The sequence below is a fragment of the Danio aesculapii genome, chromosome 18, assembly GCF_903798145.1.
Source record: "Danio aesculapii chromosome 18, fDanAes4.1, whole genome shotgun sequence".
Lineage (NCBI taxonomy): Eukaryota > Metazoa > Chordata > Actinopteri > Cypriniformes > Danionidae > Danio > Danio aesculapii.
In genome coordinates, this window is record NC_079452.1 from 39,112,777 (window position 1) to 39,139,033 (window position 26,257).

The 26,257-nt window shown below is 37.7% G+C and overlaps 1 protein-coding gene across 4 annotated transcripts in view; it reads right to left on the reverse strand.

The window, feature by feature from the left end:
- hipk2 (homeodomain interacting protein kinase 2) overlaps positions 1-26,257 on the reverse strand; it is a 196,912-nt gene that overhangs the window by 11,379 nt on the left and 159,276 nt on the right. For 2 of the 4 annotated variants that reach the window (XM_056478300.1, XM_056478299.1), the window contains exons 8-11: positions 16,029-16,158; positions 13,588-13,709; positions 5,757-5,887; positions 14-193 (exon numbers count right to left, since the gene is read on the reverse strand). In XM_056478300.1, the coding sequence (XP_056334275.1) occupies positions 14-193; positions 5,757-5,887; positions 13,588-13,709; positions 16,029-16,158 (563 nt within the window). Of the gene's footprint in view, positions 1-13; positions 194-5,756; positions 5,888-13,587; positions 13,710-16,028; positions 16,252-26,257 lie in introns of all 4 variants that reach the window. The other 2 variants (XM_056478298.1, XM_056478297.1) reach the window with 1 other exon arrangement.

The window sequence follows — 26,257 nt, forward strand, 5'->3', positions numbered from 1 at the left end:
AGGGAATTCTGACCTGTTGTTCATCTGGTGCTGCTTGTTCTTTTTGGAGTTTGATTGGTTGTTGGATGGCTGTCTCATGACATGAGCCACACCCACATTGAGAGGTTGCTGAGGGGGCAGGGTGACGTGACCTGCCAGTAAGGCTGGCTGTTGCATAATGGGATTGTAATGGCTGCCATGGGGATGGGAATTCCTGAAACAAACAAAACAAGCATGATTAAAACATGTGCTTTTATGAGTACAGAAATGTTCCAAAGTCTGGAATTGGCAAGATCATGTAATGTTTTTATAAAAAGTAAAGCATCATTCTAACCAAGGTTGCAGTTTTTTTAACAAAAACAGTTACAATTTTATTTCTTTCTGAAATAAAAAAGTGTCACATGATCCATCAGAATGTATTCTAATATGCTGATTTGATACAAAATTAACATTTCTTACTATTTCTTACTACTTTTCACTGTTGAAAATGGTTGTGCTGTTTATCCAATATAATAGTTTACCACCAGAAAACATCTTCACAAGAACAGCAGTTGCTGTAACATTTAAATGCCATAAATGTAATGAATTCTTGATTCATAAAATAAAACCTAATCCCAAACTTAAAGCACTAACATTAAGGTCTAGGGTTTTGCATGGTTTACCGGTACTATGGTAGTATCATGGCTCCAAAATACTGGCGGTGCCACTGTAGTTTGTAAACGGTAGTATCGTCATTAACGGTCTATCCACAATACATATTGTTGGATGTGGAAAAGTTGTTTGTGCAACAATAGACCATTTTATTTTATTAGTCTGTGGAGCTCTTTAAGGTTGCATGCTTTCTGATGTTTTCTGACGTTTCAAACGCACACCTGCATCGCTTCATTTCTGTTCATCTCAATATGATTTAGTAGCTACAACAACCGCAACAATCTCTTAAAAAGAACGACTCACAAAGTGAAATTTTGAATTACATTGGAATGTTACATGATATAACAGAGAAAAAGAAAAAAACGACAGATAAAAAACCCAAAATAGCAACAGGAAACATTGAAACAATTTTTGACCACCTTACATAGCCTAATTTTGTTGTAAAAATGCTCTTTTTGTAACAAATTTCATTTAGTATAATTTGTATCTTTATTTTAATGTATTTTTTTGTAGGTCAATTAAATACAAAATAAACAAAAAGAATGAATACATTTTAGGTGAAGTGAATTGCAAATAATACGTTTTTCAATAATAAGGGAATTATGAATTAAACTCAAGACCTATTAACATGTATAGTATTTCTGACAATTTTCTTTATAATATTTCTTTTATAATTTGAGTTATGAATTACAGTATCGCAATACGATTTGGTATTGTGATACTTCAGCTGGTATAGTATCGTAAGATGAATTAATGGTATCGCGACAACCCTCTTAAGGTCACACTTAACTACAAGCTTTTATTAATGTTAGTAAAATTAAAATGAACAAAGAATGAACTAAAAGGATCTAAGATACTTGTGCAGCATTTAGCAATAATAGTTCAACGCTTACTAATGCTTTATTAAAATCCAAAATTGTGCTTGTTGACATTAGTTAATGCACTGTGAGTTAACAATGAACACATTGTGAACACAATGAACTAATGTTGCCAAAGATGAATGAATTCTATAAAAAATATTTGTTTATGTTAGTGTGTATATAGTATTTAATTGTTTGTAGTAGATAGAATTAAAATATCTCTGTATCATCATCAAACCTGTCAACCCTCCCGTTTTTCCCGGGATTTTCCCGTATTTTACAGTTCTATCCCGCTATCATCCAGTAAAGGTATTTTCCAGTATTCCTCCTGTATTTTCAATCTTTCTATGAAGGGTGGCAATAAACATTAAAGAGCCAATCCTCTCTATATGCAACCCATACTGTCGAGCCACCAGGGGACACCCCTTGCTCTTGATTGTGAGTCTGTTCTGTGCTTTCATTTTATTTAGGCATGAAAACACTTTGAAATAAATATAAAAACGGCGAGATTCCTTTTCTTTTCATTACAGGTGTCGTCGCGCCTCAACGTGCTCCATAGTGATAAATAGACGCTTTTTACCAAACGGATTCTGTACATGGGATTTGAAGCGGAGCGAAAGTCTGGGTTTTGGCCGAATGTTTGAACAAACATATACACATAATCATTATTAATAACATCTAAAGATGTCGATCTTGGTGGGGGTTTTTTTTCAAACACAACTAATTTTGTCCTAAATGAGCATAAAAAGTTAGGAAAGCAATCGAATACTTTCATTATAATGTTAGATGTGTGCATTTTTAATGTGACACATGTTATCTAATGTAATCTATTGAAAAATCCAGATAAATGAGATTCATTCGTTGCTCTTTCATTTCAGAATGTGTAAGTTATACAGAAATATATCCCTTATTTTCACATCCCAATGTTGACAGGTATGATCATCATCTTCAATCATTTGTACTGTATCTAAATGAGGAATAAAGGCAATGCAACATTTGGCCAAAGAGGGCAGCAGTGCCTGCAATAAACATCAGATAAGCAGAGAACAGAAGGAGATCTCGGAGAAATGCTCCATCTCTGCAGTTAAAGTGCGACACTTTTCCAGCTCAGGACTACCGAGCCCTCCGGGCTGAGCTTAAGGCGCTGATGTGATGATCTGCAGATATCAGCACACATTCATCAGTACATTCACTTCATGCTGGTCAGCAAGACCTGACTCCATTACCCTTACCTAGCCAGAAAAACTGTTCTAATACAAAAAAAAAATCTTAAATTACATACTCATTCAGAATATAATGAGAATCAGACTTAAAATATTCTCTTCCTTCCTTTCAAATGAATAATTCAAAGGCATGTTGGCTTTGTAGGTGCATTTGCAGACTAAGCAACCTAGATAATTCAATCTGCTTTAGTTCATAATCTTGGAGATTATTAAAACCCAGTGTTGTGATACCAAATCACTGTGAAATATATGGATCATCAGATCTGTTGAGTTCCACATGACGTGTTTATAATCAGCGTGCTACAAGCATGTTTTCGCGAGGATATAATTGATTTTTAAAATGCTAATGGAGTCTCTATTAAGCATGATGAAACTATAGCAGATCTGCTCAGCTAAATAAAACAAACAAGAGATGAAAGCTGCTGTGGCATCAATGGAATAGAGTGGAACACTTGGGTTGCAGAAATAAAAATCTCATTTATTTTCACAATAAAGGAATTTGTACAATCACATTTAGAGGCAGACCTACTAGAAGCTATGAGGTTATTTGATAGTGAAAGCTTCTGTTTTGCCTTAAAACACAGAACATCTTATTTTAAAAACAATCATGTTCAAAAACATTTTTGACTGGTACTCCCAGATGCCGAACTTGCCATCATTGGCTTCTCACAAAATACATCTTCTTTCCCTTAAACAATGAAAGACATGGTGGTGGTTAAAAGACTAGCGGAACTGGATTTCTGATCTGATATTTGTTATTCGGCTAGAGAGACTCAGATTTTTAAGGACTAGCTCCATAAGAAAATGTTTGGCTACTTGGGGTCAATTTCTTGATTTATTTGACAAATCTATATCTTAAGAGCAATCCAGTGACCCCTCTGAGGATTAAGTTATAAACCCTCTCTAGTTTTGACTGTATGTTTTGTGACTATGATGCATGTTTTTTGTCTCTTTTTTTGTTTTCCTTTATATTGTCATTTGTATGTCTGCAATATGAGCCAATGTTTGTTCTTGTTCTGTATATATTGAAGTCAGAATTATTAGCCCCCCTTTGAATTTTTTTTTCTTTTTTAAATATTTCCCAAATGATGTTTAAAAGAGCAAGGACATTTTCACAGTATGTCTGATAATATTTTCTTTCTTCTGGAGAAAGTCTTATTTGTTTTATTTCGGTTAGAATAAATGCAGGTTTTAATTTTTTAAATACCATTTTAAGGACAAAATTATTAGCCCCTTTAAGCTTAATTTTTTCCCCGATCAAACCATCATTATACAATAACTTGCCTAATTACCCTAACCTGCCTAGTCAACCTAATTAACCTAGTTAGGCCTTTAAATGTCACTGTACAGAAGTGTCTTGAAAAATATCTAGTCAAATATTATTTACTGTTATTAAAACTAATATGTTTAGAAATGTGTTAAGAAACTGGGGAAAAATAAATAGGGGGTCTAATAATTCAAGGGGGATAATAATTTTGACTTCAACTTAGTGTTTATATATATATATATATATATATATATATATATATATATATATATATATATATATATATATATATATATATATATACATATATATAAACAATCATGTTCAACAGAGCTAATGTAAAAGCCTATATTTCGACTTCAATATTTGCATATTCTTAATATTTCTAAATTCTAAATATTGTTGAATCTTTATTAATCTGGGATCGCCACAGTGGAATGAACTGCCAACTTATCCAGCATATGTTTTACGCAGAGGATGCCTTTCCAGCTGCAACCCATCTCTGGGAAACATCCATACACACTCATTCACACACATACACTACGGACAATTTAGTCTACCCAATTCACCTGTACCGCATGTCTTTGGACTGTGGGAGAAACTGGAACACCCGGAGGAAACCCTCGCGAATGCTGGTAGAACATGCAAACTCCACACAGAAAAGGTTTGAACCAGCAACCTTCTTGCTGTGAGGCGACAGCACTACCTACTACGCCACTGCGTCACCAAACTGAAAACTTAGATATGTTTTATTAATAAAATAAATGTAACTTAAATAAATACATAAATGACTGAAGCATGAATTACACAAACTAACATTAACGAAAAATTTGACCCCCCTGATGGTCTATGTATAATTCGCACACTGGGGGTCACCACAGCGGAATGAACTGCCAACCATCTCAGCATATGTTTTACGCAGCTGATGCCCCCTTCCACCCGCAACCCAGTACTAGGAAACATCCTTACACTCTTGCATTCACAAACACACTCATACACTATGGCCAATTTAGTTCATCCAATACATTTATAGTGCATGTCTTTGGACTGTGGAGGAAACCCACGCGAACACGCAACATGCAAACTGAAATGCCAATTGGCCAGGACTCGGACCAGCGACCTTCTTGCTGTGCTAACTACTGAGCCACCGTGCCGCCTTACTTAGACAAGTCGATTTTCTCAAAAAATAAAAATAAATAAACCTAAAAATTTAAATAAAAAAAAATATATATATATAATTTTTTATTTAAATTTTTTGGTTTATTTATATATATATTAATTTGTATTTTTTGTTTAACCTCAGATTCCAGATCTTCAAATAGTTGTATCTCGGCTAAATATGACCATATCCTATCAAAACATTTTTTAAAGCTTATTAAAAATGTATAAATCTCAATTCCACAAATTGTTCCTTGTTTCTGGTTTTGTGGTCCAGGGTCACACTTTACTTGAACCCAATAAGTCCGCAGATTTTTATTTAATCTTAAGTTTTTCCATAGCTGTATGTATTTTTAATATTTTTATAGGAGTGGGCAGGGCAAAAAAATGACTGACAGGCTTTCTCTTAGATTGGTGAATTTTCTGCACAAATTCCGCTATTAAACAACGAAAGCATATACAATCAATTGACAACATCAGAGCTCACAATAGAAAAATCTATTTCCAAATGATGAAATGATTGAAGTACTGATTTTGCACTCTATTTTAAAAATAATAATGCTTTCTCAAAACCGAAAGGCAATGGTAGACAGTCAAATTGATGTAATGCCATCTCACCTCCAGTTAGCCAGAGGCTGTGAGCTGGTCATGGAGTCTGGGATGACGGTGGCGTGTTGCACTGAAGTGTGTGTGAGCTGCTGCCACGCTGGAGGAAGGAGAATCTGTTGAGTACCAGATGGCCAGGCCTGCTGCAAGGTCAGAATGGAGAAAAAACACAGGGTTAGCATACAGAGGTCAGAAATTCATATCCAGCAGAAGGTCGAAAATCTACAGATAGGAGAGCTCAGTATATGAATGTCTACTAGCTACTATTATGGACTCCTAAATGGACTCGTGTGATTTAATTGGCGTTAGTGTGAAGACCCTGAACGTTAACCTGCTGCATCAGATGGCTGTGCAGCTAAACAGGCCAGGGTACTGGAGCCACATATTTAGAGAGAGGAGAAAAAGGATACGGCTATTTAGAGAAATGACCGCTAGTAAGTGCTAAACTGTGCCAAACAACCACCAAAGGGGTCATTTAGTTATTTAAGAGACTGTAGCGTCAGCATTTGGGCCTAGATTCAAGAAACACCACTGTTATGAGACATCACACATGGATAAAAATGATTTGTCTTGTTATATTTTTTGTTATTTTGGCGTTATCACGGTCACCAGCGATCCAACTTGTGCAGATCGCTGGTTAACACAGATCACATAGAACAACAAATCCGCCATTTTATGGACTACAATTCTAGTCATGCATCACACACACACCGGTTCCTGATCCTCACTGATTGCAAACTCACAGCTGAAGCTGCTCATGGACTGATTTCAGGACTATATACACAGCACACAAACACACTGACTTTGCTGAGTCTTGGTGAACTGTGAGTGAACATTACGATGTGTTTCCCTTGCCTTGCCGTGTATTGACCCTCGCTTTGTTTTGTTTGCATACGTTGTATGCTGCCTGCCTGTACTGACCATCTGCCTGTTATTTTGACTACGACTCTGGATTGCCCTTTTACATCTGTTTGCTCCTGTGTTGACTGTTGCTTCCATGACCCTTCTCTGTTCAATAAAGACTCTGCATTTGGATCGGCACCTCTGTTCTCAGTGCCACTTCTCCCTTGTAACAGGCGTATTACCATATTAATTGGGGGTTTTTTTTGGTTGTTTTTTTTTTACTTATTTTGAAGAATTTTAGTCATCTAACTTGTTTTGTAGTTGCAATCAATGGAATGTACATTGTAAAAAATATTGCTGCCCTAAATTAATTAGTTGAAACAACGTTTCTAGTAATATCAACTTCCGTAAATCGAACTGACTAAAAATATTAAGTTAAACTTTGTAGTCCTGGCAGGCATCCACTGTGTAAAACATATGCTGCATAAGTTGGCAGTTCATACCGCTGTGGCGACACCCTGATGAATAAAGGGATAAAGCCGAAGGAAAATGAATGAATGAAACTTTGTATAACTTGAAAAAGTTGAAAGCTGATTAAATCATAAAAATAAATTAAAGCAACATAAAAATAGTTGTTGTTGACTTTTTGTCATAAATGTTTTACAGTGTAAATATCAGAACACCAACTTAATTGCAACTGCTAGTATTTTGGCCTTGTCTCAGTAGTTGTGTAGCTTGATCACCAAAGGGCGTGTGCAGTTGTGCTTGAGCGGATCAAGCGTTCTGTGAGCCCGATCCATTTTGATAGTACTGTGTTTAGTTTCGATACCCAGCAACTCAGGCAGCCAGGTCTGGAAAACTGGTCTGCGGCCCTCCGCGCCTTCTTTTAACCCTATAATGCGAATGTTGTGTCATCTGCTGTGATTTTTGGCATTTCCTGCCTTCACCGAGAGGGACTGTACAGATTTTTCCAGCGCCGCAACGTTGCTTTGAAGTTCAGCCAAGATGTCCTCGGTCTGGAAAACACGACTCTCTGCTTCTGTGATCCATTTCGTAATATCCTTTAAACGGGTTGTAATTAAATCTAATAACGACTCAAAATGTGAGAATTTTTCGTCCAGTAAGGCACTTAAATTGTCAGTAACAACTTGCGCTAGGAGCCTCCATCTTTGTTATCTTGATTAATGGTCGGTTGGCCTTTTGATGTCAGACTTGAGCACCGAACTCGCTCTGGATGTCCCAGAAATCATTGTGACTGGAGGTGGGAAGAGCAGCATTTTATTTAGATTTATTATTAAGTACAAAGAAATCATTTATTTACAGAGGACACGATCTCTGCCCTCGCGGTCTCCTGAGTTCGTTCTTCCGAGAACACCTGGCAAGACCGGTCTCCACAAGAACGCAAGTCTGTTTTCTGCGTTCTTGGAACTGAGAAACACCCTACATCATTGGTGCTCAATCCTGTTCCTGGAGATAGACCTTACTGCAAAGTTCAGCTCCAACCCTGATCAAACACACCTGAACCAATTAATTAGGACCTGAACAGCACTTAATAATTACAGGCAGGTGTGTTTGATATGGGTTGCAACTGAAATCTGCAGGAAGGTCGATCTCCAGGAACAGGGTTGTTCACCCCTGCAGTACATGATATTAATTAATACTACTCAGTACTTAAATGTCCAATTATACTGTAAAGAAACCATGAAATAAAGTGTAAGCAAAGAGTGTGAAACTGTTTTAACAAAATATAAACAGAAGAGATCAATTATAAACAATTTGATAACCCATCCATCTTCCAATTATTCTCCTGGTCTAATGAATTGATGAAGATGTAAGAAGGACGGTCTGAAGAAGCAAATTACAGACAACGTAAAAAAATATATATAAATACAAATCTCCCTGTGGAATAACAAAAAGCGTGTGCCACCACTTCTGCAGGAACTTTGTTCATTTTCCTCCCTCAATTTCTTGGCACCAGTATCTAGATGACGGGGCCCTGCATACTGCATTCGGCCTTGGCTCCTGTCTATAAAAAAAGATAAGACCCTGCCTTAATAAAGAGATGTGGCATCTCCCAGGCAGTGCTGATGTGTTAGACATTTTCCAAATCAGCTCCGACTTTAATTAAATTCAGGGGCCCCATTCAGAGGCTTTGTGAGGAGCTGCTTTGTATGGCGAGTGAGGAGTGCGGGGAGTGCCAGGCATAATTTGCCCAGAGACGTGAGCTTGAAGAAGACTGTCTGCAGCTCTAATAGTTTAATGCAGCCTTATTGATTAGCAGTTTAATGTACAACTAATGAATTGTTTCTTTAATACCCTTTGCACATCTATTTACCAGCCCATCAGTATGGGCCACAGCGCTTGCACAAAAGAGGGAGGGCGAACCGTGGAAAAATGCTTTTTGAAAAAGCATGTTTGCTTTTCGAAAGGCTGTGATTACGCACTTAGTCTCACAAGAAAAGAAAATAATGGTATTTGTCTGGAATTTTAACTATTTAAAGACAATTTTATCTGTAGAGTGCATGGGACTGCAGTGCTTCCCACAGGTTTGAAATATACTTGCAGTGGAAGCCGGATTAAAACACACCTTTTATCCCCAGCACATAAATGGTTAACTACATGCGACAAACAAAAAATAATGTGATTTTCAACAATATTTTCATTCATTATGACACTGTTATATACTTTTTCTTTAATGGGTTAAAGTTTTTTTTCCAAAAAAGACTGATGAAATAAAAAAAAAAAAGAAATCCACTATTTCTCTTTACTTACTTTATTTCTTATACAAGAGCCATGTGATCCCATTGGTAAAAGCTGCTCTCTTTCTCTCTCAAGTTCGTTTATATACTTGGGCAGCCCGCCCAAGTAAAGTGTATGTGTGGGAAGCACTGGACTAGTTTTATTTCAGTGCTAACAAAGTTACTTTCAAACTACTGTCAGTCTGTCATTTGTTGTATTTTTAATTTGTTATATTTATTGTTATTTTAAGTATTTTTGAAATTAAATATACCTTTATTTTTTTATTAATTTTCAGAAAAGTCAAATAAAACTCAAGCAGTTTCAAATAAATAAAATAAGTTGAAAATTGGATATAAAATATAAACAAATATATAAATAAGTGCATAAATAATGCGTAAATAAATAAATACCCTGAAAGCATCTACATTTTTTAATTTTAAAATTAACCTTACTTTAAATGTATAAATTCAGCAACGAATCAATCAATCAATCAATCTTCAATCTTTAAAGTTTACCTGTGGGGAGGCTTTTTTGTCACTATAATTGTAATTTAGCATCAATAATAAATAAAACTTCATAGGTCACCTTAAACTGAAAGTATTTTTGTCTCTTAATATTTCATTTAGCATCAATCAATCAATCAATCAATCAATCAATCAATCAATCAATCAATCAATCAATCAATCAATCAATCAATCAATCAATCAATCAATCAATCAACCAACCAACCAACCAAATCAATCAATCAACCAACCAACCAATCAATCAACAAATCCAACTCAAGAAATTGTTTTTTTTTAATGCACACTTCGTCATTCTAACCTCAACAAAACAAACAAATCTTTACAGCTGATCTGATAGAAACTGAAACTTGTTTAACATTTGCGTTTAGCTCTCCATTTAACTTTTCCAGTTGCACAAGGCCTAAAAGTGCATACTTCAAGTACGTGTCAACACCTCTACATACTTCTTCCGCTCGTGACACGAATAATTTCATCCGAACTATGTCCCCAAAGCCCTTTGCCTACATTCCTGACACTCTGCATCCTCCTTTCTCACTCTGGGCTGGGTTGTGTAATTGTGCCGTCTGGCCTGAAACGCTAACCCAGATAAGAGTCGAGTTTTCCATGCGAGGCCATCTCTTCGACCACCCCTCTAACAGCTTTTCTGCCCTCGTGGGGTGAAAGCCTTTTGTCACCCCCAGGGCTCTGAAAGCACTGCCGCTCCCTCAGCAATTGTTTTCGCATTTTCTGCATTCCTGTTCCAGATAAAGGCCGAGGCCTTCTAGAAACCCACTCCACTGGCACCAGGAGCGATGTGGCCTGGCTGATTGGATTGAAGGGGGAGAAAAGCCGCTTGAGGCCCTACAGTAGTGATGAACAAGCATCCCAATCCCCAACCGCTTTTCTCAATCCAGCACTTTGATAATCACCAGTGGAATTTATGCACAGGCTTTCTTGAACGTGAGGAACATTTAAGATGTACTAAAACAGTGGTTCCCAACCTTTTCTTGCCTGATAACCCCTTTTACCCCGGAAAATGTTGTAAAGCCCCCCTCCGCATTTAATGGCATTATTGCTCATAGTAGTTTGCAAACTAACTAACAAAATGTTGTTTTTAAACAAACGGTGTGTTTATTACTATAGCTGCGTCTCAAATGGCACACTATACACTATACACTCATGCACTATGTACTTATGCACTTACATACTCAACAGCATAGTATATGAATGTAGTGTCGTCCCAAATGGAACACTAATGGTTTTTACTAAGCGGAAATTCAAACCGTTTCCCTGATGACCTTTGACGGTTGCCCAAATCAGTGAAATAAATGACTAAACTATTAAATAATACCTGCCTTGAGTAAAACCACATTCACCATCGGGAGGTGCTATAATCACTCTCATAGGAGAAGTTATCCAACATGTGCGCCAGACAGCTCCGCCCCTTCTGCTACGTGAGCAAACCTGCGGTCGTTGAGTGTGTGAAGTGTCCATCATTACACACTTTATTTTACCAGCTAAATGAGTGCATCATCCAGTTTTTAGTGTGGATGCACTGCTTACACTATTTATACTACAAAATTGCATAGAACAGTGCATAAGTATGCGATTTGGGATGCAGCTCATATCTAGATATGTTTCTGCACAAATAGTATCCTAATGTAAAATATAAAAACAAAACATCAGTAGGCCATTTGTATTGGGTACACCTTGCAGTATTGGGGATGAGTTGTCTGTAAATGTCTTATTAATTTGGATGGCCTCATGCATTCATTAGCAAGAACTTTAGTGCATATAATACACTGGGATTGGGTCAGGGACTCTTTTCTTCGAGAAAATGGAATAAAACCATAATTCAGGTAACTATCTTGGTATTTCCTGCATTTCCAGTATTGCTAGCGCTGCGATCCAAAATGTTTGGAGCTTTCTCACCTGGGTCCAGTATGCTTGGATCATTAGCTGCTGAAGGCGAATCAATGAGACTCTCTTATTTATGGTGGATAATTTTATGGTGGATGAATTACAAATAAAAGATAGGTAGATAAAAGAAGGTCTGTTGTTTCAGTCCGCTTCTGCTGGGTGTTCTTCCACACCTGATCATTCCCGCTATTCACTCTTTTTACCTGCTGTCTGCTAAGAACTGTTTCCACTGAATTAAGAGAGAAAAGCCGAAAGCTCTCTTTTTGCTTATTTACTACGATGGTGCTGATAAGTTTAACGGAGCACTCTGGAATCATAATACAATCATAACGAAATTATAAATAAAAATGTGTTGTTGCCTAGGTAATATAAACAGAATGTAAACAGAAGTAATCAATACTTTAAAAGTGCTTAATTATTAAGATATGTTGAATTATTATCTGCATAATTGTTTGAGACTGTTGAGTCGAGATGCAAAATAGAAAAGGGGGAAATTTAAGCTTTTTCTTGAGCAATTTATTTGAACATACAATTTTCGAAATGCTTTACTTTTATTCGATTAATGCGAGAACATGCAAATCAGCAGTTATATGTGTAAAGCTGTTGAATTGACAGGTTTGTATTAACCAATAAATATGTTTATTGTTCTTTGAATTGTTCTGTAGGCAGTTTTTTTTTCTAAGCATAGTACAAACCGTACCGTACTGAAACCGTGACCCTAAAACCGTGATACATACCGAACTGTGAGTAGATGCCGTTGCACCCCTAGTATTCATTAATAGTATTTTCCTCTAGTGGTCTGAATTCAGCTTGATTTGTTAAGATCTTTTTATACCAAGATCGGATCACTTTAAATGCTATAGCTCTTTATGTTACGATAGATTCTGATCGGCTGTCTGGCTGTTAATAGTTTCATCAGCTGAAAAAAAGTATATTGTTTATCTGTGTCAATACTGTATGGACTCTGCTATTCTTATACATTTAGAATGACTTTAAAAAACGATAATTTTATTATTCGCATGTATAGTTTAACTAGAATTGATATTAAGAGCTTAAAAAAATATCAACTTTAATTTTGCAAAAGTGATGTGTGTGGAAAATAGACAGATTTTCTGATGAGTCATTGTGAAGCTTCGTGGACACGTTCAATCAAAATCTACAGCAAGAACAATGATCAAAAATACACCTTTTAAATTTCACAGAGGAAAGAGAGTTGTGTGCCTTGAGTGTGTGTAAATATTCTTTGCCTGAACTATGAGTATAATCTTCAAAAAAAGCGACAAGCGCTAAGCTCAGCAATTCTGAAAAAGTTGTAGATAAATTACAAATTGGCTAAACAGCTCTGAACATCTCGAATTTAAAAGCCGTCTGGGCCCTTCCTTGTGGCTCCCGAGGGTCGACAAATCCCTCAGCATCTACAGACCTCATTTAAAGCCAACCTCAGTCTTGCTCATCAAAGCGTGACTTCCTGTTAACTCCAGGAAAGAAGCACAGTTTCCTAGACCTCAGTGGAGGCAGGAAAGCAAAGCATCATTGAGGGGAAAATCTCCGGAAGGGGAAAGGCAGGTCATTGCGTTTGCTACAGCAGAGCATGCTGAGATAAATCCAACCCGGCTACAATTAATCTATTGGCCATGAAATGAGAGTGTCTTCTGGATTTCGTTGAGGGAAGAGTGAATTATACTTATATCATTAAAACAAAGTAGGTCATGCTAATTGCTCGTCGTCGGAGCCAAACTCGAATGTAATTGAGAATTTGGGAAAGGCTGAGGGGTGTAATTAGTTTTGGAAATGTGGCTTTGTGTTGCTGTGGTGATGGGGGCAATGTCTGGCTGTACCTGTGTCAGAAGGCCTGGCTGGATCTGCAGAGGTTGGGCACCGGGGGCCTGTGTTACTATGGGAACTGCGTTCTCCATCCGCACAGAGTAGCCAGTGTGTTTAGAGGGCGATGCTTGCAAACCTGGGAAGAAATAACAGGGAAGACGTTATTGGATGGCAAAAACATAGAAAGTCAAATTCTGTCATGATCTGCTTATTTTGAGCTTGTGCAACTTTATAATCTTTTAGTTTGGCAGCTTCTTTCATACAATGACCAAATAAAATACCACAACAAAGGCCCTTAAGGCCGATTTATACTTCTGCGTCAAGCGCACGCATATGGTTCGGCACAGCTCACGAAATGTAACTACTCAAAAAAATAACTCATTGGATCAACTCAATTTAATTGAGGGCATTTTATTTCCATCCAATAAATTTGTTTAGCTCCAACAAAAAAAACTATTTACACAAATAAATGAAACTGAGTTGGTCCAACATGATTTTATCAAATAAAAGTTTAAATACACTTTAAACATACATAAAATACATAAAAGTTATCCTAAATCAACTAAAAGAGCCATTTTTAAGCAGATCTCAGAACTAATTTTAGGACAGTTATTGCTCACTGAGCAAAGCAACAAACTGTATTTTTGCTAATTAAGCTGCCAAAACCCAAAGCATGGGTGCTTCTGCAACACAGATGTCAATTCCAGTTCCTGGAGGGCCGCAGCTCTGCACAGTTTAGTTCCAACCATAATTAAACACACCTGATCCAACTAATTGAGTCCTTTAGGCTTGTTTGAAACATACAGGTAAGTGTGTTAAAGCAGAGTTGGAACTAAACTATGCAGAGCTGCGGCCCTCCATGAACTGGAATTGACACCTGTATTCTACAAGGTGGTAATCTAAAAACTCAGAGCATAACATGAAACTCTTCTAAATCTCCAAACTAAAGTGAAGATTAAATTCTAACAAGTCTTTCTATGAACTTTAAACACCTAAGATTACTTTTTTTTGGTCACCATTTTCCTCTAAATTTAATCCCACGCAAAGCTTGCTAGGAACTACAAATGCCTTAACCAGGTAGTTGGACCAACACAATTCCTCCATGTTGTCTCAACACAAAACCCTTAATTTAACTTAATGGTTTACAAATTTGAGTGGACTGAATATTAAAAAAATAAATCGGCCAAACAAATGAAAAGAATTGTGTTTCTGCTCATTTTAAACAGGTCATTTGATCAAGCAGCAGTAATAATGATAATTTTTTGGAGTGTACACGTTGCAACCGGGTAGTGCAAGCTCTGTGATTGGTCGGTTTAGTAGCGGTGACGAGCGTGGGCAGTGCTAAGAGCTGCGAGCCTGATGGAGCAAGTGTTTACAAGTGTGGAGTCCCGTGAAGGAGCTCCAGATGGAAACTTTTGTTTTGTGTTTACTTTATAATTAAATTTGTTGCAAGTCTCCCGGTTCCCGCCTCTGAATGAGCAAGTTTTAGCTGCTTGTACATTAAGGTAGCATTCAGAAAAAACTAAATAAAAACCTACTGCCAGCTAGTGTTCGTGAGTGTTATTGCAGAGTAACACAAACAGCACGCCAAAGTATAAATGCACAACTGCGCGCAAGGCAAGGCATGGGTCACGCCGATCACTCGACGCAGAAATATAAACCAGCCATTACACTACACTACAATCAACAATAAAACACTAAAAATTTATAATAATAAAAAATAATAATAATAATAATTTTTTTTGGTAAAATATTAAATTAAAATAGCTATTTTTAAAGATCTTTTAAAATTCTCAATAATTATAATTCTAATATGCTGATTATCTTAAAAATATTTATTATTTATTTCTGTTTTCAAAAGTTCCAATGAAAAGCATTTATTATAAATAAAAACCTTTTATAAAAGTTTAATGTCGGTTTTGATTAATCTAATGCATCAAAATATTTAAATATTATAGTATATTTTAGTCATACAACTTTTAACTAAAATAATTTTTATATTGCTATACCTTGGTCCAAGTAGTTTATGTAGAATTTTATTAGTGCATGACAACATAATTTCAGCATGATCCTCACATAAATCTTCTGTTTGATGACTTGAATAGAAAGCGCTCACTGTATGAATCACTTTTATTATACTTAAATGTTGTTTTTCTCCTATTTGTTTGATGCAAATACTGTAAACTGTCATTACATGGAAAAAGCTGGCGGGCAATTTAGAAAACTGATAAATAACATCAAGGAAATAGTGACAGAATTTAGCCCAAAGCTGTTTAGTCTTGCTCCTGAAGCGCCAATATTCTGAAGAATTTAGCTTTAAAACACTTTTCTAGAAGCTTCTGGTGAGTCTGAAGATGCAAATTAACAAATTCAGATGTGTTTAATTTAAGTAGGAGTCGTACCAAAAACAGGTTTGGACACACCTGACTATCAGAAAAATTGTAATCTAAATTACCTTGGAAGCCAGGTGGGCAGACGATGAGGGCCTGCTGGAAGGGATCGGGTCGGGCGGCGCAGAGTTGCGGTGCACCGGGCTGGAGAGGCATCGTCCTGGGTGCCACGGCAGCCATGGGGGCCGCAGAAGGCTGGTAGAGTGCAGATTGGTAATTTAGTATGGAGACATCGGGATTGGTAAGGGAAAGGGTGGCACTGGTGGAAGAGGGTGCCAAGTTGGTGGCCTAAAGGAACGAATGGGATCAAACAAACAAAAGACAAACAAACAAAAGCATGAGGAAGTGGGTGTGGGGATTGAGTGGAGCAAAAATGAGGCACAAAATTTCAAACAATATCAAATAATGAACGAAAATGTTTCTTGAAATGTAGGGAGGATGTGCAAAAAATGATTAGCCAATGGAAACATGCAAAGGAAACATGTTTAATAGTAAATCTTGAGTAATTTTACAGAGCGAATACCAAAACCGTGTTGGTAACGAACTAGGATTCGACATTAGGATTCAGGCATGTTCTATAAAATGACTTATTGAGCGTGAGGGAAGAGGAGGTGAGAGAGCTTCAATCAATGCTCTTGTGTTACAATCTCTATCAATGCTAGGACCCTTCAACTCATTGAATTTGCTCGGTCTCATTAGCAACAGATAATGATCCCTCTTTGCGCTAAAGCTATGATTAAACATACACACAGATCTAACTGGTGAGGGGAGAGAAAATCTGTTCTTCAAAGCCTCTGTGCTGGATTTCCCCTCCAGTGCTTTTTAATCCAGCCTGACTGCAGCACATTCATCTGTTTATTCATCTATCAATGTGGAATTTGTGCCGTCTAGGAGGTTTGATGAACGAGGGAACTCCCTCTCCTCCATCTAGAACGCTGAACTGAATGTGCTTCTCAAAAGAGCTGTGCGGGTTCTTCTATCATAGTCGCTCTCTTTCTCAAACGCAAGCCAAGAATATAGCCAGAAGAAAAAATATTAGTGCGGTAACACCACTAGATGTAGGAAAGAGTGTGATTGCTGTTCAAAATGATAAAGAAGGTCTGGGCCATGGCTTAGTAGTCAGTGCACATGCTTCGCCTTTATTATTTTGAGCAAAAGAGCTTATTTGGGAAATCTGAGGTCGAGTCTGTCCTGCTAAAATTATAACAAAAAAGGTTAGAGCCATGGTTTAGTGGCCAGTGTGCATGCTGCTCAGACATCATTTAGAGCTTTGGAGCTCATTTGGAAAGTTTGAATCTGGTCTACTAAAGTCAGGGTTTCTATAGGCAATTTGCAGTCATTTCCAAGTCTGTAAAAGTATGGAAAAAGCGAATCAAAGTATGGATTCATAGTTTTCTAAATATAAAAATCATACAGTACGATTTTTGGAGGAGCAGGCTGACAATGACAAAAGATTACACTGAATCTGCTGGGGGGACTAATCAGTCAAGCCTTCAAATGACTATAATGTTTAGCTGAAAGACTAGAAAGCAAAGCAGACAAACTTCATCAAATAAAAAAAATCATCAAAAAAATCATTGCTATTGCGTTTTTTTTCTCACATGACCTGTGTTACGTTTCACGTATGTTTTGTTTGTTCTGTTTTGCGTGCTCTTCTTTTTCTTCCGCTGTGTGTCATGTGCTGGTTCTAGGTGTGCAACCATTGGTCCAAGGAGCTGTCAATCACCATCGACACGCCAATCAAAACCGGGTCCGCTCCGTATAAAAGCCGTGCGCTTGCGCTGTTCTTGAGGAGCGCTTGGCTTACAGCCAGACTCCTCACTTGTGTCGGCCAGCCTGTTCATCTGTGTTTTGCTTATGTTTTGCTTACAATTTGCTGTATTCTAGTTTTCTCTTTATCAAGAGACCACTTTATTAGATATGCTTGTGCAGCTCAGTATTATCTAGTGAGAAATTGAACGATCTTTGTGAGAATTGGATTATATGAGAATTGTGTTTTGCTAATGGCTAACAGTGTGTACTTTACGAGAACTCTAGTAAGGTGAGCAGTTTATGATATTTATTTGTTAGTTAGTTTAAGGAGGCGTTGCCACATGTGTAATTTTGTTTGAGGTTATGAAGTTTAGTTAAGCTTCGTGCTGAAGATTACGGTTTTGTTTCTGCATTTTTCTTTGGTTAGTCAGTTTAGTGGGTTGGGGTTTAGTTAGATCGTTTTGTTATATTTATTTCTTTGTTTTGGCAACACTCCTATTTTCTTTAATTTAATTATTTAACTTTACATTTGTAATGCATTCTCTCATTGTCTGACATTCACTTAATATTAAATACTTAATTTGTTTCACTTAACAAGTGGTCGTTGTATTCTCTGTCATCCAGCATCAGTAGACTCACTGAATGTTACGTTTCATCCTCTTTAATATTTTAACAACTTAAACACGTAACATTTAATGGTGGCAGCGGTGGGATAATTCCTTTTATTTGGGATATCCTTAAATTTGGATGAGCATTGTGAGATCTATTGTTGCTGGTGAAACAGAGAAACATTTGTGAACAGGAAGGTTTGATTAAAGAGCAGGTGTCTACGTTACTGTGAGTCAGACAAACTTATCACGAGTATGGCTGATTTTGATTTGGAACATTTTGTTAATGCACCGACTATTGAACAACTAGATAAATGCAGAAAGGATGATTTAATTCGCGTCGCTGAGCACTTTAAAATTAAGGTTTCTAAACAGCAGTTAAAACGAGAAATTAAGAGCGTTGTTATGCACAAATTAGGTGAACTGGGTGTGTTGCAGTCGGCTACTGAGAGTCAGCAAAGTTTACCTGGCGATGACGTCTGCACTCTTAATTCTGATGGTAAGGAAGCAAGCGAAGCTGCTGCGGAGGAGGGTTCTGAATCCAAAGCAGGTTTGCCACCTTTCGAACCTTTTACTCCGACTATGGCTGAGTCTGGAGGTGACGCGCGTCTTAAGTTGCGTTTGGCAAAAGTCCAAATGGAAGAGCGCGATAGAGTGGCAAAGCGTCACGCTGAGATGGAGTTGCGCCTTGAAATTCGTCGCCTGGAGATCGAGGCTGACAAAGAAGTCAAGTTGCGTGAACTTGAGATAAAGGCTGCTAGAGACACACCAGTTTCACAAGGGCAAGTGCCACCTGTGCAAGTCACCACTTCTACGACTGGATCAGGATTCTCGAGTAGTACATTTGACGTGAGTAAACATATTCCTCTTGTTCCTCAATTCAGAGAATCAGAGGTCGACTCATATTTCAATGTTTTTGAACGAGTTGCCTCTGCGTTACACTGGTCTAAAGAAATTTGGCCTCTGTTGTTACAATGCAAATTATCAGGAAAAGCTCAGGAAGTGTGCGCTGCTTTGTCCTTAGAGGACAGTTTAAATTATGAAGTTGTTAAAGCTGCAGTTTTGAGAGCTTACGAGCTTGTACCAGAAGCATATCGTCAGCGTTTTCGAAATCATAAAAAAACCGCTAATCAGACTTTTGTAGAGTTCGCAAGAGAAAAGTGTGTGCTATTTGACAAATGGTGCACATCTAGTAAAGTGTCAAATTTCCAAACGTTGCGTGAATTAGTCTTGCTAGAAGAGTTCAAAAGTTGTGTGCCCGAACGTGTTGTCGTTTATTTAAACGAACAGAAAGTAACTTCATTATCGCAAGCGTCAGTTCTCGCTGATGAATTTGCACTGACTCACAAGAATGTATTCACCCCTGCTCGTGTTGAAAAAGCATTAGCAAATTCCATTTCGAAAAGTCCAACCCGTTTTAAAAATCAGATAGTAAAAACCGGTGACGAGAGGGCCTGTTATTATTGCCATAAAACTGGACATTTAATAGCAGATTGTGCTGTGTTAAAGCGTAAGCAACAAAATTCTGTTCCTAAAAGTGTTGCTTTTGTAAAGACAGTGGATGTTGGTAAAACTCAGGCAGTTTCTGATAGGCTGGATGCAGATCCCAGTTATAAGCCTTTTCTTCTGGAAGGTTTTGTGTCCGTGGATAAATCCACGAGTCCGGTTAAAACAACCATCCTCCGTGATACGGGTGCGATGATTTCGTTTATTGCTGCTGACGTTTTGCCACTTTCTGATGAGACATTCTGTGGAAGTCATGTACTAGTGCGAGGGATTGAGATGGGTGTTACGAAAGTTCCACTTCATGAAATTTACCTGCAGTCTGATTTGTATACTGGCTCTGTGAAAGTTGGTGTGCGTGAAAGTTTACCTGTGCCCGGTGTACACTTCATTCTTGGCAATGATCTTGCTGGCGGTAAATTCATGCCAGTATTAGAGGTGTGTGAGAAACCTGTGTTGTCTGATCATTCGGACGATTTGATAAAACATTATCCTAATGTGTTTCCTGCGTGCGCCGTTACGCGAGCGCAAGCCCGTAAATTCGCTGATGCGGATGATCTGGCTTCGACTTTTATGGCACCTAGCTTTGAGAACGATGTGTTGATGACTGAGAACAAAACTGATGAGAAATGCGATGTTCCAGAAACAGTGTGTGATTTGAAATTGCAAGTGACCAGAGAAAAGATTATTGCAGCACAAAAAGAAGACGGTTCTCTGCGCAATATCTTCTCTTTAGTTGTTCCGATGGAAGTTGCCAATAGAAGAAAAATTGCTTTCTATATTGACAATGGATTACTGATGCGTAAGTGGTGTCCAGATATTACGAATGAATGGGCAGTCGTAAATCAAATTGTCATTCCTTTGTGTTACAGGCAAATGGTACTCTCCCTGGCTCACGATCACGATCTTTCAGGACACTTAGGTATTAAGAAAACTTACCAACGAATTCTGAAGCATTTCTTTTGGCCTAGGTTAAAGTCGGATGTAGCGAAGTTTTGTAGAACATGCAAGGCATGTCAGTTTTCAGGTAAGCCAAACCAAGTAATTCCACGAGCACCGCTTGTTCCAATACCAGTTATGGGTGAACCTTTTTCACATGTTATAGTTGATTGTGTTGGTCCTCTGCCCAAGACAAAGGCTGGAAACCAATACTTATTAACTATCATGTGTACGGCGACGCGGTTTCCCGAAGCTGTTCCGCTACGGAAAATCACTGCGCCTGTGGTGGTAAAAGCACTAGTGAAATTCTTTTCAACATTTGGTTTACCTCGAGTAGTTCAAACTGACCAAGGTACGAATTTTCTTTCAAAACTTTTTGCACAAGTACTGAAGACCTTAAACATCTCTCACAGAACAGCCAGTGCGTATCATCCAGAGAGCCAAGGCGCTTTAGAACGGTTCCACCAGACGTTGAAGTCAATGCTTCGTAAGTACTGCATGGACACAGAGAAAGACTGGGATGAGGGTACACCTTTAGTTTTATTTGCTATTAGAGAGGCAGTTCAGGATAGTCTAGGCTTCAGCCCAGCACAGTTAATTTTTTCACATTCCGTCCGAGGACCGCTCAAAGTACTCGAAGAGAATATACTTTCTCCGGTCACAAGTGTTAAAACGAATGTTTTAGATTATGTGAGCAAATTTCGTGAAAGATTACACCAAGCTTGTTCACTAGCGAAAGAGTCTTTACTGAACGCACAGACCACTATGAAGAAGAAATTCGACCGTGCATCTGTTTTGCGTAATTTCAATGAAGGAGACCAAGTATTAGTATTGTTGCCTGTTGTTGGGTCTGCTTTTTCTGCACGTTTTGCTGGCCCATACAAAGTGATAAAGAAATTGAGTGATACTGATTATGTGATTGGCACGCCCGATCGCCGAAAAAAGTCCCGTGTCTGTCACATTAACATGTTGAAAGCTTACCACTCTAGAGAGTCGATTTGTACAGACCAAAAGGGAACTGAAACTGATATTTCAACTACTGCTCTGGTATCTGAAGTTCTTGATTCTGAGTCTAACTCATCTGAAGATGATGGATTGATTGTGCGTCACGAATATCAACAGTGCGCTCGACTTTCAAATTCTGAAGTTCTTGCTGACTTAGATTCTCATTTACATCTACCCGATTCACAGAGTAATGACATTAAAGAGTTAATCAGTTCTTTTCCAAAGCTTTTCAGTGATGTGCCGTCCTGTACTACAGTCTTGCAACATGACATCGAGGTGGGTACTGCTAGACCGATCAAACAGAATGCGTACAGAGTGAGTGCTGCGAAACGTTCCATAATGAAAGCCGAGGTTGATTATTTGCTGAACCATGGTTTGGCAAAACCGAGTTGTAGTCCATGGAGTTCACCGTGTTTACTGGTCACGAAAAGTGACGGTACTGCTAGATTTTGCACCGATTATAGAAAACTTAATGCTGTGACTGTTCCTGACTGTTTTCCTCTTCCACGCATGGAAGACTGCGTGGATAATATTGGCTCAGCAATATTTGTTAGTAAATTAGATTTATTAAAAGGCTACTGGCAAATACCACTCACAGCTCGTGCATCCGATTTGTCTGCTTTTGTGACTCCGGATAATTTTATGCAATATTGCGTAATGGCTTTCGGCATGCGTAACGCGCCAGCCACATTTCAGAGACTCATTAACTGCGTGTTAGCTGGAGTTGAAAATTGTAATGCATACTTGGATGATGTCGTGATTTATTCCCATAGCTGGGAAAATCATATTTCCACTCTCAGGGAAGTTTTCATGCGTTTTGAGAAAGCATCTCTCACGATAAATCTTGCCAAATGTGATTTCGGACAAGCTACAGTCACATATTTAGGTAAAGAGGTAGGTCATGGTCAAGTGAAACCGGTGAATGCGAAAATAAATGCCATTGCAGAATTCCCCATTCCAACTACGCGAAAAGAACTGCGTCGATTTTTAGGAATGGCGGGTTATTATCGCAATTTCTGTAAGAATTTCTCAACCGTTGCGAATCCGTTAACATCATTGCTTAGTCCATCTTGCAAATTCGCATGGTCTGATGATTGTCAGCAGGCATTTGAAAACATAAAAGCTCTCTTATGTAGCGCACCTGTGTTGGCCGCACCAGATGTCACGAAACCTTTTACGTTGGAGATTGATGCGAGCGCTGTTGGAGCAGGTGCAGTGCTCATACAAGAAGACGCCCATGGTATTGAACATCCAGTATGTTATTTTTCTCGCAAGTTCAACAAGCATCAAGTAAACTATTCGACCATTGAGAAGGAAACACTGGCATTGTTAATGTCTTTGCAGTTTTTTGATGTGTATGTGAGTTCAAGTGGTTTTCCTGTTACTGTGTTTACTGACCATAATCCTCTAGTGTTTTAGGTAGAATGTACAACCATAACCAGAGACTGATGCGTTGGTCCTTGGTAACCCAGGGATATAACCTGGTGATCAAACACAAGAGGGGGTCCGAGAACGTCATGGCTGATGCGCTATCCAGAGCTTGCAGTGTTGGGGGTTGGAGTGAGTAAATTATATACATTGTAATTATGTATATAATTTTTTTTGAGGGGGGAAGTGTTACGTTTCACGTATGTTTTGTTTGTTCTGTTTTGCGTGCTCTTCTTTTTCTTCCGCTGTGTGTCATGTGCTGGTTCTAGGTGTGCAACCATTGGTCCAAGGAGCTGTCAATCACCATCGACACGCCAATCAAAACCGGGTCCGCTCCGTATAAAAGCCGTGCGCTTGCGCTGTTCTTGAGGAGCGCTTGGCTTACAGCCAGACTCCTCACTTGTGTCGGCCAGCCTGTTCATCTGTGTTTTGCTTATGTTTTGCTTACAATTTGCTGTATTCTAGTTTTCTCTTTATCAAGAGACCACTTTATTAGATATGCTTGTGCAGCTCAGTATTATCTAGTGAGAAATTGAACGATCTTTGTGAGAATTGGATTATATGAGAATTGTGTTTTGCTAATGGCTAACAGTGTGTACTTTACGAGAACTCTAGTAAGGTGAGCAGTTTATGATATTTATTTGTTAGTTAGTTTAAGGAGGCGTTGCCACATGTGTAATTTTGTTTGAGGTTATGAAGTTTAGTTAAGCTTCGTGCTGAAGATTACGGTTTTGTTTCTGCATTTTTCTTTGGTTAGTCAGTTTAGTGGGTTGGGGTTTAGTTAGATCGTTTTGTTATATTTATTTCTTTGTTTTGGCAACACTCCTATTTTCTTTAATTTAATTATTTAACTTTACATTTGTAATGCATTCTCTCATTGTCTGACATTCACTTAATATTAAATACTTAATTTGTTTCACTTAACAAGTGGTCGTTGTATTCTCTGTCATCCAGCATCAGTAGACTCACTGAATGTTACGTTTCATCCTCTTTAATATTTTAACAACTTAAACACGTAACACCTGGCATAAGTGTTTCTCTCCAGTTCATCACTTGAATACAGAGAAATGTGGAAATTTGGGTCTTGTAAAGTATGGAATTTTGTGAAATTGTGTAGAAACCCTGTCAAGTTCAGCACTTACAAAACTACAAAAAATGGTCCAGTGCTTGGATTTCAGTCCATTTTAGGCATGCCCTAGAGTCCGAGTCATTTGATTTTTGAGTATCTACAGATACCAAAATACTTCAATCCTTCTAAAATACATAAACAGATCCAGGATGTTCCTTATTTTTTTTTAAATTCACCTTATTTTAACATTCAACAACTGTTGACAAACAGAGCACTTCTGTGAGGTAGCTTCAACAATCAAGTAAAACATAACATTAATTCTTCACTTTTGGACTTTAGTGCAACAGTAAATATAAAAAAATCTAATACAAAAACAAATAGCACCTCAACTGAAAAAACCCAGCAGGCAATTTCAAGTTTACATATCTCACAGTTTGCTATGGCAATGTTGTCGTCATCAACATTATAATACCTCCAGACAGCAGACATACTCACGCTTTCAGCTTCAAGCTGCCTCTGTGCCCTACTTTGCCGGCATTTAACCAATAGCGTGTCTGCAACAAAGTGATGTCATGCCGCATGCGTTGCTGTTTCTGTTATATATATATATAGATATATATATATATATATAAAATTGCTTAAAGGGGCTAATAATTTTGACCTTAAAATGTTTTTTTTAAAGAAAAATTGCTTTTTATCCAGCCAAAAATAAATAAATAAATAAAATAAGACTTTCTCCAGAAGAAAAAAAATATTATCAGACATACTGTGAAAATTTCCTTGCTCTGTTAAACATCATTTGGGAAATATTTTAAAAAGAAGAAAAATTCCAAAGGAGGCTAATAATTCTGACTTCAACTGTATATATTCGAGACCTAATGGGGAATTAATGGCCGATTCCGATCAAGTCTTAAACCGCGTGATCGAGCCCGATTTCCGATCAAGTGATTGGTTCTGGACATCCCTAATCATTTCATCCCTAGTTATTTCAAAAAATAGATCAACAACATAAAAAAATATTCCACCCAAAAAGGTGTAAAGCAACAAGATCGAGGGTCAAGTCTGAATAGGTCACGTGTAAATGATAAGACTTTGTAAAAAGTCTTTCTAAATTGTCATGCTGAATTTATAAAATGTCAATTTTGAGTGTCTCTTCAACCATTTCTTCTTCATACATTTATTTGTGTATACAACATTACTACAGGTAAATAATAATATTGTAGAATGAGATTTATCACCAGTGTTTCCCAACCTTTATACCAAGAGACCCATGTTTTATCAGTCAAAATCATTAACGACCATTGTTAGATTTTAAATTATTGCAACAACAGGTAATGATTAAAATAATAACATAAACAAATGAAAAATAAACATTATTAACTAAGATTTACTATGTTCAAATACAAAAATCAATTTTTTATTTATTTTTTTGTCTAACATTTGCTTTTGCGTGATCCAGTCTACGGTCTGAACAAAATCTGCAGACAGCTGGAATGAAAATGTAAATCCACTTTCTGATAGTAGGTAGTGCTTAAAGAAAGGCAGAAATGCTTGAAGAATTTTGCTTTATGCTGTAATAAATACACTTTCAATAATTTGTTAAAAAGACTAAACAAACGGTCAATAATTTATATCATAAAACTGGTATCTTTTTCAACCTTCAAACTTTTAATGACCCCTTATGGATCTTTGGTGACCCCCAGGCTGGTAACCACTAATCTAGACCACTGATCTTCAATGCTCCAAACTGAACAATACAGTAGACAAAAAGGATGCGGCCAAATTCTGGCGCAGCATCGAAACCTGTTTGTTTAATTGAGGATTGTGTTATTTACTTTCATCTGTTACCAAAGCAATACTGTTTCATCTCATGCCACCGCTAGTAATTATAGACTTTTCATTAAGGTTTGTATGGGGAGAATTCAGTACAGGCTTTTCATTTTTCATTTTCCCGTTTAGCAAGGCCGACGAGCACCGGGGGAGAGAGTTA